A 14,636-nucleotide genomic window follows, 5' to 3' on the forward strand; every position below is an offset into this window, starting at 1 on the left:
ATTTCTCTTTTCCTTTTCTTACTTGATTCGCCTTTTTCGTTTTTTTCCCTACCCTTGAAATTCCTTGTTCTAGCAATTCCAAATGGTTGTTCATCTTCTTTGTCATATCCGTTACATATTCACGAAAACTTGCAACATTCTCTTGCTTTGATTTCGACTCGTTGGGTCTCCAAATCGGCGGTGCAAAGACCCTCCCAGAAGTAGCAGTGTTGTCAGTGCTGGCCATTGTTGGAGAGAAAAGAAAGAGTCTTTGGAGAAAATGAAAGCAAGCAAAGGAGATGAAAGGCAGACAAGAAAGCAGAAACAATTTAGGGACCACGCAAGATTAGCACCTCAATCATCCAATGATGTAGGAAACTGAACAATCAGGACAAAATCTAAAAGAATTTAGATCTTTAGACTTCCATAGTATAACTTTAATGTACGTGTTCTAAAAAAGTCTAAAACTAGAAAATAGCTTTTCGTAATTTTCCTTATATGCACAATATTATATGTACGTGTTAATCGGGTCTTCAATTTTATAGATATGTTGAGTTATTATTTTTAAGACCGACTTACAAAAATCGTAACATTTTTAAAAAGATGATATCTAATTACCACAGATATTTGTAAAATAAAATCGTAATTTGAGCTATTATTTTTAAGACCGTCTTACAAAAATCATAACATTTCTAAAAAGATGATATCTAATCACCACAGATATTTGTAAAATAAAATCGTAATTTTTTTTATTGTCTTTTTCAAAATCATTTTTAAAATTACTTTGGCATTTTTAATGAAACCTTTTGAATTCATTTTCATTATTTATACATTTTTTGCAGTTTTTGGATTAATTTTAGAGAAACGGAAAATATATTAGTTTTGGATATTTCATGTCTTTAATTTTGTTTTTTTTATAAGCGAAAAAAGTAAAAGCCAAAATAAATAGGAAAATTCTTGCGTAGAAAAACTTAATATTGTTGTAAATGTAACAACTTGTCAAATGTATTACTACACATTTTTAAGGATAAGCAATAGGCAAATGACGATAGGAGGAAATGCAAGATAATGCAATGTTGTGTGAGAAATTCAATGAATATAATTATCTGCTATGTAATTAGGTGTAGAAATGGCGGTAGGAGATCGAAGTACAATATTATGGAGCTTAATGGGGATAAAGTTTTGAAAAGGGGCTAACATTTATTTTTTAGTCTTATTTTTTAAAAAAATTTAAATTTGGGTTTATGCTTATATAGTTTCTATGGTTAACGAAAGATTGAAGCGTTTTTATTAATGTATAACTTGTATAGTGTAATTAGTTGTTTGTTAAGTAGGTTGCAATAATTCTAGCATTTCAAAGCATATGTATATGTACTTGCTTGAAAGAAAAGCAATTTGGTGACTTGCTTTCTAAAAGTTCTTGACAATTCACATGCACAACAAAGTGATACATATTAGATTAGCAAGCATAGAGATTTTGCACATAGAAAGTTAGTTGAGCAACCCAACAAAAGAGGCAGAGTTTGTTAGCCTAAGTCTAAGCACACTTAGGTGTATATTACACAAGTGCTACATAGTAGCAATGAAAGTACCAAGTAAGTGCTATAAGTTAACAGGAAAAAGCTCAATGTTTGGCAAAGAGTTGATAGCAGCCAACATGAATAAGCAACAATCAATAAAGCTACCAACAAAAACACATTCAAAATGATATGCAAGCATAATCTGGGGTAATGTGTTCTGATCAGAAGCTTTTGATTGGGATAGCAGATGTTCAGGAGTGTGCAACTGACTGGACCACCCAATGCAGCACGCCTGCCCTGTTTAATGACTGGGAGGGATGAAGTATGACATGCATGGGTGTGGATTTCAGAGCTGCAGCAACGTGATCGAATTCAGGCCAGCCATCCTGAGAAGAAGGAGTGATGTTAGGCTTAAAGTCAATAGTGGCATTGTTAAAATAAAACTATAAGCTTAAATTGAGAGCTATATTAGTACCTGAACTTTCTTGTTAAAAATTTCGGGTGTAGTTAGGCTGAAGATTTGTTCACAAACTTCGCCAAAAGCAGTTAGACGAAATGATCCGGTATCATCCACAGCATCAAAGGTGAAGTTGACTCTGCAGTTTTAGTGTAAGCTAATATTAAAGGAAAGCACTTCATGGTTGCACAACAGAAGGAAGTGAATGATTACCTTTCAGTGGAAGTGCATTTTATCAGGGCAATGCGGGCAAAAAAAAGGTACATTTGCAGCAACACCATATCGCTTTCCACAATTATCACAGCCAATGTATGCAATAACACTGTCTAGCTGTGCATCTGGAATTATGACTGTTAGAGTGTATACTTCTTCTTGGACAGTGTTATCCACCTGAATCAAATGTAATCGTTTAGCATAGAGGTTTACAGAGCAGTTGACATAAGTATATTCTGTCGAATGAAATTACAGTTTTGCTAATGATCTGATCAAGTGTAGTTGGAACTGGTTCAGCTCCTATTGTCATGAACTCAAGTTGCCTTGCCATGTAGTCAGCAATGATATCTGAATTTGCATGGGCCCTAATGATAAATCAATGACAGAGATAGATAATTAATCAAAATAGGCATGATTTAATCTATGAGATGTGCAACGGTGTTTATAAGTAGCTAAGAGTAGGATACTGGTTTACCAGTTTCTTAAAGCCTCTACTCTTTCACCACTGGGGGCTGGATCAATTGTTGTGGACATGCTCGATTGGAGTGAAAAACCTGCGAAGCTTAACATTAGTTTGTCTAGTCTTGTTAACACATATATGGAGTTAAAGGACTAAAACAGTTGTTACCTCTGTGAGTAGCAGGCTTCAATGAGGTCAAGCTAACAACCACGAAATTCGTAGTCCAATCAGTGATTTTCACACAGGCAAGCTGTCCCCATGCTGAGACAATCATTGGGCGAGTGCTAGTGCTGCAAACGTAACATAGATAATAAGGATCATGCTATTGTAATTATATTGCTAGAACTGTTGTTAGAATTTTAAAAAGAATTTTGACCTTTCATCAACGATGCTGATATCACGGACATCAGCTACTCTGCCTGATTTATATGTCACTTGCCTAATTTCTTCCAAGTGTACCACAATTCTAAGTAAATCTGGCAAGCAAATAAGAAATAGGAGCTTTAGTTAAATAGTCATGTATCTGAATAATAGCATTTAGGTAGCTATAAACAAAAAAGTATACCAAAACGGTCTGATGGGTCGCTTGTTTTAGGTACATCAGCAATAGGGATGTAGTCTGGTAATACAGGTCCTTGAGTTTGATCGATTGCCTGAAATTTAGTCATTCCTCCAAAGGTTAGCTCACATTCTCCTGGAAATGAGCTGAATTTTGTGTTAATTGTTCTGATTGGAGCATTTGCTATTTCATATGTCTTTTTGTGTTCAAAGACTTTCTTGAAGTGATCACATTCATCCCCAAACAAAGTCGCTTCCATGCTGTTACCCTGCATCACAGCAAAGGATAGGTCATGTAAAATCGTGTGTAATATAAACTTGCAATAAACAGTATAGTGATTAGTGTGTACTTCTTCATCTTCAAACACCAGTTTTTGGAACTTCTTTTTGTTGGGAGGAGTTCGAACAGGAGACTTTTCCTTAACCGTCACTCGGACTTTGTACGCTTTGCTCACAGGTGAAAGCTTAGCCAGTGGTGTGTACTCAGGTTTCATCTATACTATGAAAAGTAAAAGGAACATGTCATATGCAATGAAATTGTATACAATAATAACATTTGTAAAGGCCTAACATTGTTATTTAGCAAGTAAGACACTATATGCACATGTGTTGTTTAGTGCACTGTGATTGCATTTTAAAATTAGTAAGGAGTTTTCTTTGATGATGTGGCTACATTGTACATTTGGATAAGTATTATTTAATATAGATGTACAAAGTAAAGAGTCTATGACCACATAATTGTATAAAATGTATGCTTTTATCTGATAGGTAAGAAGGTGGTGCTTAGGCATATATAAATCGAGGGTAAGGTTCCAATTTGTTTACAAGGCCTGTCTGTGCTTCTTAAACACATCTCTAATTCCTTTCTCTCAACAAAGTGAAGAGTGATGGAAAGCAAAGGCAAAGACAAGGTGGACAGCAGTGAGCAAGCTGGGGTTCCTAATCAGGCAACCTTTGAAACATTGGAGTCCAGGCTCACTATGCTTGAGAAAAAGGTACATGATCTTGAGGAAGTGGTGGCTGCTCTTTGCTTCGAGCCAGAAGACAAGCAACCTAGCCCAAAGATAGAGGCACCAAAAGGAGAAACAAGCAAGCCTTATCATGGATTAGGCTTGGATGACATCCATCACCATTCAAGCCCTTCATATTCACCCGGAAGTGATGGCTCTTATGGTGTTTATTATTAAAGATAGTTGATCTGTGCTAATTAGTTGTGGTATAAGCATTAGTAGCACCTATTTCTATGTTTTAGGGATTAAGCGGCCTATATTGCTGTTAACTCTTGCTATCAGTCAGTTGTGTTTCTTATTGCTAGTTGTTTTATTATGGTTATTAATTAAGTGTTACTAAGTGTATGAACTAACGCAGTTGTAATTGCCATTCTATGGTCTAATGAAGTTTAAGGTTTATTAAGTGCAGCTTGTTATGTATAATCAAGCAATTATGTTTTTCTTTATAAGAACAAAGAACTAAGTTTACCACATATATACAAAGCTGCATGTGTTTTGTTAGCCAAAGTAAACTATATTGCAGCTTGTGAATACTAATGCAAAACAGAATACAAGGTCTAGATAAAAACATGAAAGCATAACCAAAAATGATCTCAGGTCTATCAAATGAGTTACAGGTTAGGCAGAAAAGGGTAGCAATTCATGTGAAACTATTTTTTTGTGAAATATAACATCAAGTGGTACTTTTGTTGTAAATTATTTATATTGTTAAAAAGGCAAAAGGTAAATAATTCATATTACCAAATTGAATCCAGCAATAAGAATGCATACAATGATATAGGGAAGTAGTGTAGATACTGTAAACAGATCCCAAATAAAGTTTGACAATATACATAAACACAAGTAAATAAAGAAAGGAATAAATTTAAGAATGGAATCATTAATAATGGTACCTTGTTCAAATGAAAATGCAGGTGAGTATTGATAGAACCAGCAATGAATAAGCACTGCAATAGAGAGAATAGAATAGCAGTAAATGCTGTATCTGAAATGTGAGTAGCTTTAATAGTAGGTCGATTGTGAGAGTTTTCAAGCATGCTATGTCTTGAAATTTATTAGGCTAGAATGATAATCTGATACATATCATTGTCTAGCAGATTATAGGTTGTATAGAGGTTACTTTTGTTAAAGAAACTCTTTTTCCTGTTGCATATTATTGTCCACCAAATTATAGGCTGTGCAAGAGTTATTTTTGGGAGAGTAACTTGCTCTGTGTATACTCTCAGTAAAAGATATTATTGTAATGATGATGCAAAGTCAGAAGATGTAATTGATAATAAAGCTATGATCATATGATATGCAAATAAAGTGATATATTATTGACCCCTTTTTTTTTCTCTGGAAAAATGATGACCTTTGTCCTGCAGATAATGATGTGCTGATTATTGGTCAATAGTTCTAATCATGGTTTTTCTTGGTTCTCTTTTAAGCTAATTACTCTTAAGTTTCTTCCTTATACTATTTATCTTTATTTGACAAAAGTTTTTGTTACACTATTTGCCTGACCCTCTGAAGTTATTGTTGTTTTTCTTCTACCGATATATTTCTTAGAGTAAGCATTTTTTTTATTTGAGTATTTTTCCTTGGTAAATGCCATTTTAAAGTTGTGCTTATTTCATTTTAGCAGTTTACTTACCTTTTATTAATTTAATTTCTCTGAATTTATATGTAGTTATTGAAAGTAAATATTTGTGGTGAGGTCTTTTCAGAAGCAACAAGGTTTGGGTTTTGAAAAAAATTTGGAGTGAAATAGTCATCATTTCAGCTAGATAAACCTAGGTTGCTAGATTTTGCTTTTAGCTCATAGAATACTACATATGAAAAATGATATTTATAGTAAGTTTACAATTGACTTGAGCATGGTTTTGTTCAGCAGTTAAGAGAGTGCCTTAGTAATCTGTACTTTGTGAACAGTTCAAATGTCCAGTGGATAATAAAATGCTTCGAGTCTAAAGTGCATAGAAGCTGTTGTTTGATTAATCATGATGTGCTGAATATTTTTGGCTGACATGATAGCTGACAATGAATAATGTGAAAATTAATATTTTTTGCTGAGATAATTTTGGTTACATAATTTCACCTTTTTGTAAAATTATTTTTATGATGCTGTGAAAGTTGTGTTGTTAGCTAAGTGTGGAAAGCATAACAAAGCTAATGTGGACTATTTGGATTATTTATTTTGCATGTGATATATGCATTGGTTCAATGAATTGCAACATTCTAATATCTAATTATCTAAATGTAAAAGATCTAGTGCTAACGTGAGTTATGAAGGATGCTTATTTGCTAGCGTGAGTCATAAAAAAGAAAGTCATAAGTGCTATTATTGAATCATAATGCTGTAGTTTAAAAACAAAGTTATTATGTATTAGAGGGTGCAGATTTAGTTCAACTTTGCAGAGAATGATACTATGATCTGAACTAACAACATATGAACTAAGAGGATAAAGTGTCATTTTGAAATAGCATAATGACATATTATATTAAGTTCAAAGAGATATTACAAAACAAGAATGAGGCTTGATGTAAACTAAAAGAAGCTAAAACTATAAGTATTATACCTTGGAAAAAGGGCATTATGTTATACCAGATAACTTTAGAACATCATAAGCAACGATGTTCTTGAGCACTGTTCCTGTGTATTTTCCAGTAGGTTGTGGAGTGATAACAGTCACTTTGTTGGATTTTTGGCTCTAGACAATGCAACATACAGCTGACCATGGGAGAAGCATGGCTGTGGAAAGTAAACCGGAACTTGGCTTAATGTTTGCCCTTGTGCTTTGTTAATGGTCATTGCAAAACTGAGCTTAAGAGGGAATTGTATCCGTTCAAATTGAATCGGGAATTTGGTTGATGACGGAGGCCGAAGGTTTACACGATGGATGAACACAAGTTCTCCCTGGCGATGACCAAGAGCTATAGAACAAACAATGACATTTCTTCTGAAATACTTGCATATCAGCCTAGTACCATTGCGCAGGCCGTCTGCTGGATCAATGTTTCTAAGCAAGATGACAGGACTATTTACTTTCAAAACAAGTTCATGCGGAGACATGCCACTTGGAGCTAGCTGATTCAGGAACTCAGTAGGGTATATTGCACAGTTATTATCTAGTATGCTATCAAAACTCCTGTAAATAGCTGTTTCCCCTGGGAATTTATCAATGAGAAAAGCGTTGATAGAGTCCACTGCATCATTTAATGGTGTGAGAATGGCTCTTTCTCTAAAAATATCTGGTGAAAAGTCTGCATTGTTTAATTATGGGAATGCAGCAGCAGCTAAATGTTGAATAGGCTCATCAGTTGGCTGATAATAGCTGACAATGTGAGATGGCACTTGTACAAAAGAGTCTTCAGAGGATTGCAACTCACCATTGCCCAAACTCAGCAAAAATGATGCATATGTGGGATCTTCTTTGGCTCTGATGTTTTCAGTGAGGTGCATTTTCTCTAACCAAGGCCAAATTCGTGAATTTACTAAGCTTGTAGCAACTGCCTCTCTTTGAGTTTTTTGGGGAACAACTGGCAAGACTTGCCTGAAATCTCCTCCAAATACAATGACTTTCCCACCGAAGGGAAAAGCTGGGTCACACAGGTCACGGAGCAAAAGGTCTACAGACTCAATGTTTTGCTTCAGTGCCATTGAAGCTTCATCCAAAATAAATAGAGTTGTTTCTTTCAGCAAAGCAGCTAAGCTACCTTGTTTTGGCACATCACAAACAAGAGAAATTTCAGAATCAAGAGGGATCTTAAAGCGTGAATGTGTTGTCCTACCTGAAGGTATGTTTGCTGCAGCTATGCCTGAAGTTGCTGTTGGAAGCACAATTTTACCTGCGAGTCGCACTTCTGCATATAAAGCATTGTACAGAAATGTTTTCCCAGTTCCCCCAGGGCCATCCACAAAGAAACATCCATGTTTTTAAGTCAGAACATGAGAAATTATTTTTTCGAAGGCAATTTGCTGAGCTGCATTTAGATTTTGCCTGCAATTAATACATTGTTGAGGAATAGGTGCATCCAATGCATCAATGATATCTTTTGTCCTGTTTAATTCTGCAGGAACTTCTTCATGTAAATGCCAGTGATTTTCCCATAGACTCTAAATGTCGTTGTATTGACTGAATGGTCAGTAGCTTAACCTGTCTTTCACTCCGAGGCAAAGTATGTCGGTAGTCGTCAGACAAGTCATTGTAGAACTGCAACCACAGTGCATCTGGATTTCGTGGTCTGCAGAACACCAACACTGCTGCAAATAATCGGCGTAAGGCTGATGGCATATGAATCTCAGCTGCTTCAAACAAGCAGGAGAAGACACCATTGTCTTCTTCAAATAGACCTCTTTGAATACATGCTTCTTGAAATGTGGCACAAACCATTCCGTTTACAGTACGTAAGTCAATAAATGACTTTGGGTTGAGCACATTAATCAAAAGCAGTCTTAGGAAAAAACGCTCACCTTCTGCTGGTGTGACAGTTGCCAGCCGGCCAATAACCTTGTTCTTATTTCGCCTTCGAAACCATGCTTTAGCACTGCTATCCCATCTGTTGTGCTCTATGAATTGACTATAAAGATATCCCGTACCTTCAACAGAGGCTGCATTTGCTTTAAAGAACTCTGTCAACTGCGTTTTGGACCTTCGTTCATTCAGCACATCAGAATTCAACTGCTCGTTATTCCGTAAGTGAACTGTCTGCATGTTTTCCAGATGCACTGGCAAGTGCTGCACAGGAGGATACATCTCAAATAAATCAAATCCAAAGATTCGCCAAGCTGCCTCACATGGTGAAACCCATTAACCAGATTGGAACTTGTCTATTTCATCTACAGCATTATGTTCTTCCCCATTAACATTGAAAGATACCCTATCATGTCCCTAGTAAACATACTTATATAAGTATTTCACAGCTTGAATTGATGAGCATATCTCTACATTTAGATGGCAATCAAACAATGCAGACAGATATGGGTTGTATGGAATAACTGAACGGTTATCAAGGTATGCACCTCGAATGCGGACTCGCTCTCCAGAATCTCTTCTTCTGTACATAGGGTACCCATCATCATGATTTGTTGTTTCAGCTAAAAAACCCTTGGGGTAACCATACTTACACGAAAGAATGTTGTTATTCTTGGTAACCATACATGGACACTTTAGATTCTGTTCTCCACAAGGGTCATGCATCATATGTTTAACTACAATTTTCCGAAGTTGTGGGGAAGTATGAGGTGGCAATTCTGCTGAAACAAAGTGGTCAAAATCTGAAGGTGTTTTCATTTTGTAATTAGGCTTGAGGATGATGAGAAAATGTGCATGAGGAAGCCCTCTTTTTTGAAACTCAATAACATAAATCATAGTTGCCACTTTTCCAAAGATATGCTTCTTCATTATCTGCTTCTTTAAGCAAATCAATTTTGCTCGAAAGATACGAGCAACAAGATCTGGCCGGTTCTGAGCCAATTCTCCAGGAGCCAACTCAGCTTTAATTTCTGGCCAGTTTGCATTGCATGTCATTGTAACAAACAAATCGGGCTTTCCAAAGCGCTGTACCAAAGCCATGGCATTCAAATATCTCCGCTTCATGTCCCGTGGGCCACCGATAAAAGTCGGTGGCAGAATAACCCGCCGTCCAATATTAATGGCACTTGTCTCACCATCTTGAATGGAATCCAAAACTCTCTGATACAAATCATCTCTTATTTTTTGTTGATTGTGGCGGAAGTAATCTAAGCGAGTGTTTTCAATCTTCACATACATGTCAACTATGTATTGCTGAAGACAGCGGCCTGCTCGTAACAGCATGTTATTTGGGCGGCATTGCAATTTGTAAGCATAGTATTCACGTGGAGAAACATGTCGTGCTGAAGTCCCACCAGCATCTGCTAATCCTGTAAGCAGGGCAGCATATAAATGTAAGTAGATAGATGATAAGAACATTTGAAAAAAGTTGTATGGTCTTAAGTGTTAAGATAGCAAGCATTTTTACACAACAACAATACTTCTAGAGAGCAATTAAAGGTAAGACACTACTATTGGTAGTCAATGCAGAAACTCACTACAAGCTTCCTGTGCAATAACATCTTCCTCTGTATGCACTGCTGTAGAGAGAACAGGGTCTGTTTGAGACTGTTGATGCACTTGCCCATCATTTTTCTTCAAACCTTGACTCTAACCACAATCACCTTTTGGGAATAATAGCGGGTATTGGAGAGGGTCATAACAGCCATAATTATGGTATATACGATGCGATTTGTCTGACCTTCCTCTTACAGTGATGTATGGTCCATTTAACTCACTTGATGAAGTATCATCTGGCCAGATTGCAGCCACTTCATCTGTTGTGGGAGCATTATAAACACGCTGGTCAAGCACAGTGTTTTTGTTTATAATAATTTGTGTCTCTTCATGAATGTCAATTTCTTTCAATGATCTAAAGAATTGAGCATATGGATTTTGTTGAGTTACTTCCATAAGGATTGCTATTAAATCAGCCCTGATTTCTGGGAAACTCTCTGTCCTAGCAGTCGACTCAAAATGGCCATCATAAAAATACAGTTGTAAATAGCGAGGGCCTATATCTTTAGGAATTAAATCAGGCAAGTAATGATAAATCTGGCCATGTAATTTAAAGACATAAATCCCTTTATGTTTTTTTGCTTTATAGTCACCACCAAATGAGCAAAATGCAAATAAGTTATTATACAAGCGAATATATCTTCTAAAGTGCAAGGCATCTTCGTCATTAGATGTTAAAAGTCTATATAGTGCAAGGGGGTATTCATTAGTGGCTAATGTTATAGCCCCATTTCTACAGCAGAAGTGAAGTGTTTCATGCTGAAATTTTTTAGCATTGCAATGTGCACAGAAGCGAGGTGGTTTCAGTTTCAGAGGTGTTGTTGGTAATTTAAGGCCAACTGCAGCAGAAGGGGGTTCTGTTTCCCGGCAATTGAATGTTAATCTAATTTACTTATGAATGCAACTGTATAGCTAAATCATAAAGACAGAAATATAGTGAAACTTACTGGGCTTCCTAACTGTAGGTAATTTGACTGTCTGTTTTTTCAAAACCACAACTGTTGCCTTTACAATATGCAAAGCGCATGTCAAAATATTGTGCGATTAAATATAAATGAATGACAAAATTGCCTAGAATGTAAACGGAGATTCTCACTTTTAGTTTGAGTTTTCCCTTTCTTCCCTGTTTGTAGTATTACAGGTGTATCATAGCAAGGCCCAGGCACTACAGGTGAAGATGACTTTAAAGCTGTAACAAACATTTTCATTGATAAGGCATACAATAGCAATGCAGCTTATATAACGATAGCAATTCTCGCAAGCAACAACAGAAATAGCAATAATTGAATTATCATTTTAAAAGACTTTGTTACTTGGCATCTAACTTGCCATTAGTAAAGGGATACACTTTTTGATCTTGAGTCCTTTAAAATGCACATAATGAAAATAAACGTATTTAAAGCTACCAGAGCTGTGATTAAAAAAACACTAACTTTTTTTTTTTTGAATGCGAGGTTTCTTTGGTTTTGAATTTCTGGCCTCACCTTGTGCACTCGTTTCACCAATTTCCCTAAAAGTTGTGAACAAAGTGCAACACAACAACCTCAGTGACACTTTATAAAGACAGATACTAAACTGTCCCAGAAGCAAGAAAGCAAATAGGAAAACCTTATTGAAACAGGAGATTGAGACATAGCTGCAATTGTTCGTTGTCGCTTGCTAACCCGTGAGTTGTTGCTAGTTTTTTCATGCACCATGCATTCATCAGACTTTGCGGCCGAAATATCTAAGCAACGAAAGCCAGTATTAGAAGCATATATAACTTGCCAAGGCATGAAGTGCTAACATTAAATCTGCAAAACACAATTCAATCTCTCTGTTGTATCAGCAAACCCTGTCAAGCTTAAGCACAAGAATAGCTGAAAACTTCTTGGGTTTCTTTGAACTGACTCACAATCCATTGCCCTTTTACTGAATTTTCCCTTTCAATTTGCTTGATTCTTCAATTCTATTTGTGATTTTCAAAAGCTTTGTAAATCAATAATTCACTTATCAAAGTATATACTCTATTTGCAGACCAGCTTATATATATAGCTAAACTTTTAGAGAGGTGTTCCTTATTTTCTGAGTTATTTGCAAGCAGGCTAATCCACCGTATTTAATCCTACCCTTAAATTTTATTTCAATGATCGCATTGTAACTCTATTTTTCTGCTCTTGGCTGTGATTTTGTAGCAAGCACATACTTTATAGATGACCATGCTTACCATGCATTGTAGTATCTGGGTTTTCAGCACTGTCATAGTTAGAATTTCCTTCGTTAGTAATTCTTGAGCTACTATGTAAGTAATCTGGCCCTGCACTTCTGTTTGTGCTTGGCTCACTTATTTCTCTATCCAATGCAAGGAATCACCAAACATTAAACATCAACAGTACAATATCAGTAAAAAAAACATCATGCACCTTTAACAACAATAGTCCAATACCTGATGGAAGGCGGTGTTTCAGCCATAGACTGAATTTCCTGTAAACGTTTGCTGACCCTGGTCTTTGGGAAAGTTTTTTTAGAGAGCAGGCAGCGATTTGTAACACACATATACAAATCTTGTGAAGAAACAATAGTGCAGAAAGCTATATTGAATACTATAAATTAGGAGTTTTGTATTTACTCATCATATATAGGCTTAAGACCTAAACCAGCAAATAAGGTTTACAGTGGCTGCTATAGATATCTAAATGCGGCTTGTTAGCTGGCAAGCACGATAAACCAGTAGCAACTCAAGGAAACAATCAGAAAAGCCACTGTGTAGTTGAGGATTATCATACCTGGAAAATACAAATATGTTACCAAAGTAAAGGGTTCTGCCTTAAACCATTGCTCAACTAAAACAACGAAGCAGCAGTAGGTAATTAGCATAATGTGTATGAAAGCATGCATGATCAAAGTCAAATGTGACATTATTTGTGCAGCATCATACATAAACACATAACTATAAGCAGGCATAGAAAAGATGACACAAAAATTAAGTATCAAAGTAAAGGGTTCTGCCTTAAACCATTGTGCGTCTAAAATAATGAAGCAGCAGCTAGTAATTAGCATAATGTGTATGAAAGCATGCATGATCAGGGTCACATGTGACATTACTTGTGCAGCATCATACATAAACACATAACCGGGAAAAGGCATAGAAAAAAATGACACAGAAATTAAATTTCATTGATTAAGTGAAACAGACAAAATACATTAGTTCTGGAGAACCAGTCTAGGCTATTGTTCCCAGAATAACTGCTAAGCTAATACAAATCAGTTGAAATCTAAGCAGTACAAAATATTGCATTGCCACTATTTAACATCCTGGCAAACAAAGGGAACATAGCACCAAAAATAACAAAACAAAGCCCCCTCCCAAATACAAAGCACTGCAAACTAAGCATGTCTTCCACCATACCTAAACACCTAAAACAAACCTAGTACTATGGCACTGCAAAACAGCAAACCAACCCCCCCCCCCCCATGCAAAGCACCACGGTCAATCAATCAAGCTTCCTACGTTTAAAGAAGGCATCAAGTTTAGCTGGAGCTGGTGATGGCTGCGAACCATAGCGAGCACCAAAAGATGACCTGGCTCTTGGCTTGTGCGGCTGTGGCGGAGGAAGAGCAGGAGACGGTATCTTATGCACAACTGACTTAGGTGTGACACATCCATCCTCACCCAAAAAAGGAGCTAAATGCAAAGCACCTTGAATCCCAAGCACACGCTCTTTAGCTGCTAAATAGCTTTCCTGAGCCAAAGAGCACTTAATTCCAGCATATACTCCATTTCCATAATTCAGATCAATGATATCAAGATTGAAAGCAGTGCGCAGAAACTCAACAGCCTTCTTAGCTGCATCTTGCTTGGTAGCCCTAGAACAGGCATGGACAGTGCTGAAAGTGCACTCAATTCCAGTAGCAATTGATGGGGCATAAATTGTAACCCATGACAAGAACTTCCCTGGTTTAACTTGGAAAGTCTCGACTTCTGAAACACGTGCTTTAGTCTCCAAAGCAAGAACGCGCAAAACATCTAGGTAGTCAATACAGACATATTTCTTGCGCTTCTTGTGATTAGGCACAGATGGCCACTTCACTGGCACTTCACTGGCACTTCACTTCCAGCTCTTTCCACAGATTCAAGTTCAATGCGTTTCATCTGATACAGAAATTCACAATGCTCAAGCTTGCAGATTTTCTTAGAAGTCAAGTCTTCAACCTGAACACTGCATTCTATTCGCAAGGAACGCACAACATCTTCTGCAGCCTTTTCACGTGATTCTCCAACCGTTTCAGCTGCACCACCCTCATAAACAGATTCCACGCCTGGTATAGTCTCCAAAACAACTTTCACAGAGTTCTTGCGGACATCTACCAAATAATATGCTGGTG

At 36.6% G+C, this 14,636-nt stretch overlaps 1 protein-coding gene across 1 annotated transcript; it reads right to left on the bottom strand.

Annotated features, from left to right (window-relative positions):
• Nucleotides 1-4,709: 4,709 nt before the first annotated feature.
• LOC110704077 lies at nucleotides 4,710-12,722 on the bottom strand. The gene is made up of 16 exons (XM_021881860.1): nucleotides 12,697-12,722; nucleotides 12,478-12,602; nucleotides 11,880-11,997; nucleotides 11,756-11,781; nucleotides 11,343-11,460; nucleotides 10,467-11,154; nucleotides 10,253-10,364; nucleotides 9,102-10,084; nucleotides 8,277-8,918; nucleotides 8,129-8,180; nucleotides 7,570-8,028; nucleotides 6,947-7,443; nucleotides 6,785-6,890; nucleotides 5,091-5,144; nucleotides 4,939-4,994; nucleotides 4,710-4,730 (listed from the first exon to the last, which is right to left on the bottom strand). The coding sequence occupies exons 1-16, from the start codon at nucleotides 12,720-12,722 to the stop codon at nucleotides 4,710-4,712; spliced, it is 4,083 nt and encodes a 1,360-aa protein (XP_021737552.1).
• Between the last annotated feature and the right edge of the window lie 1,914 nt (nucleotides 12,723-14,636).

The sequence above is a fragment of the Chenopodium quinoa genome, unplaced genomic scaffold (genome assembly GCF_001683475.1).
Source record: "Chenopodium quinoa cultivar QQ74 unplaced genomic scaffold, ASM168347v1, whole genome shotgun sequence".
NCBI lineage: Eukaryota > Viridiplantae > Streptophyta > Magnoliopsida > Caryophyllales > Amaranthaceae > Chenopodium > Chenopodium quinoa.

Bases quoted from the DNA above. Each gene is read 5' to 3' on its own strand.
- LOC110704077 (XM_021881860.1), bottom strand. From the start codon at position 12,722: ATGGCTGAAACACCGCCTTCCATCAG. The intron at 11,782-11,879 runs GTTTTCCTATTT...CACAACTTTTAG, and splicing joins CAATCTCCTGTTTCAATAAG to GGAAATTGGTGAAACGAGTG. The intron at 8,029-8,128 runs GTTCTGACTTAA...TGCGACTCGCAG, and splicing joins TCGAAAAAATAATTTCTCAT to GTAAAATTGTGCTTCCAACA.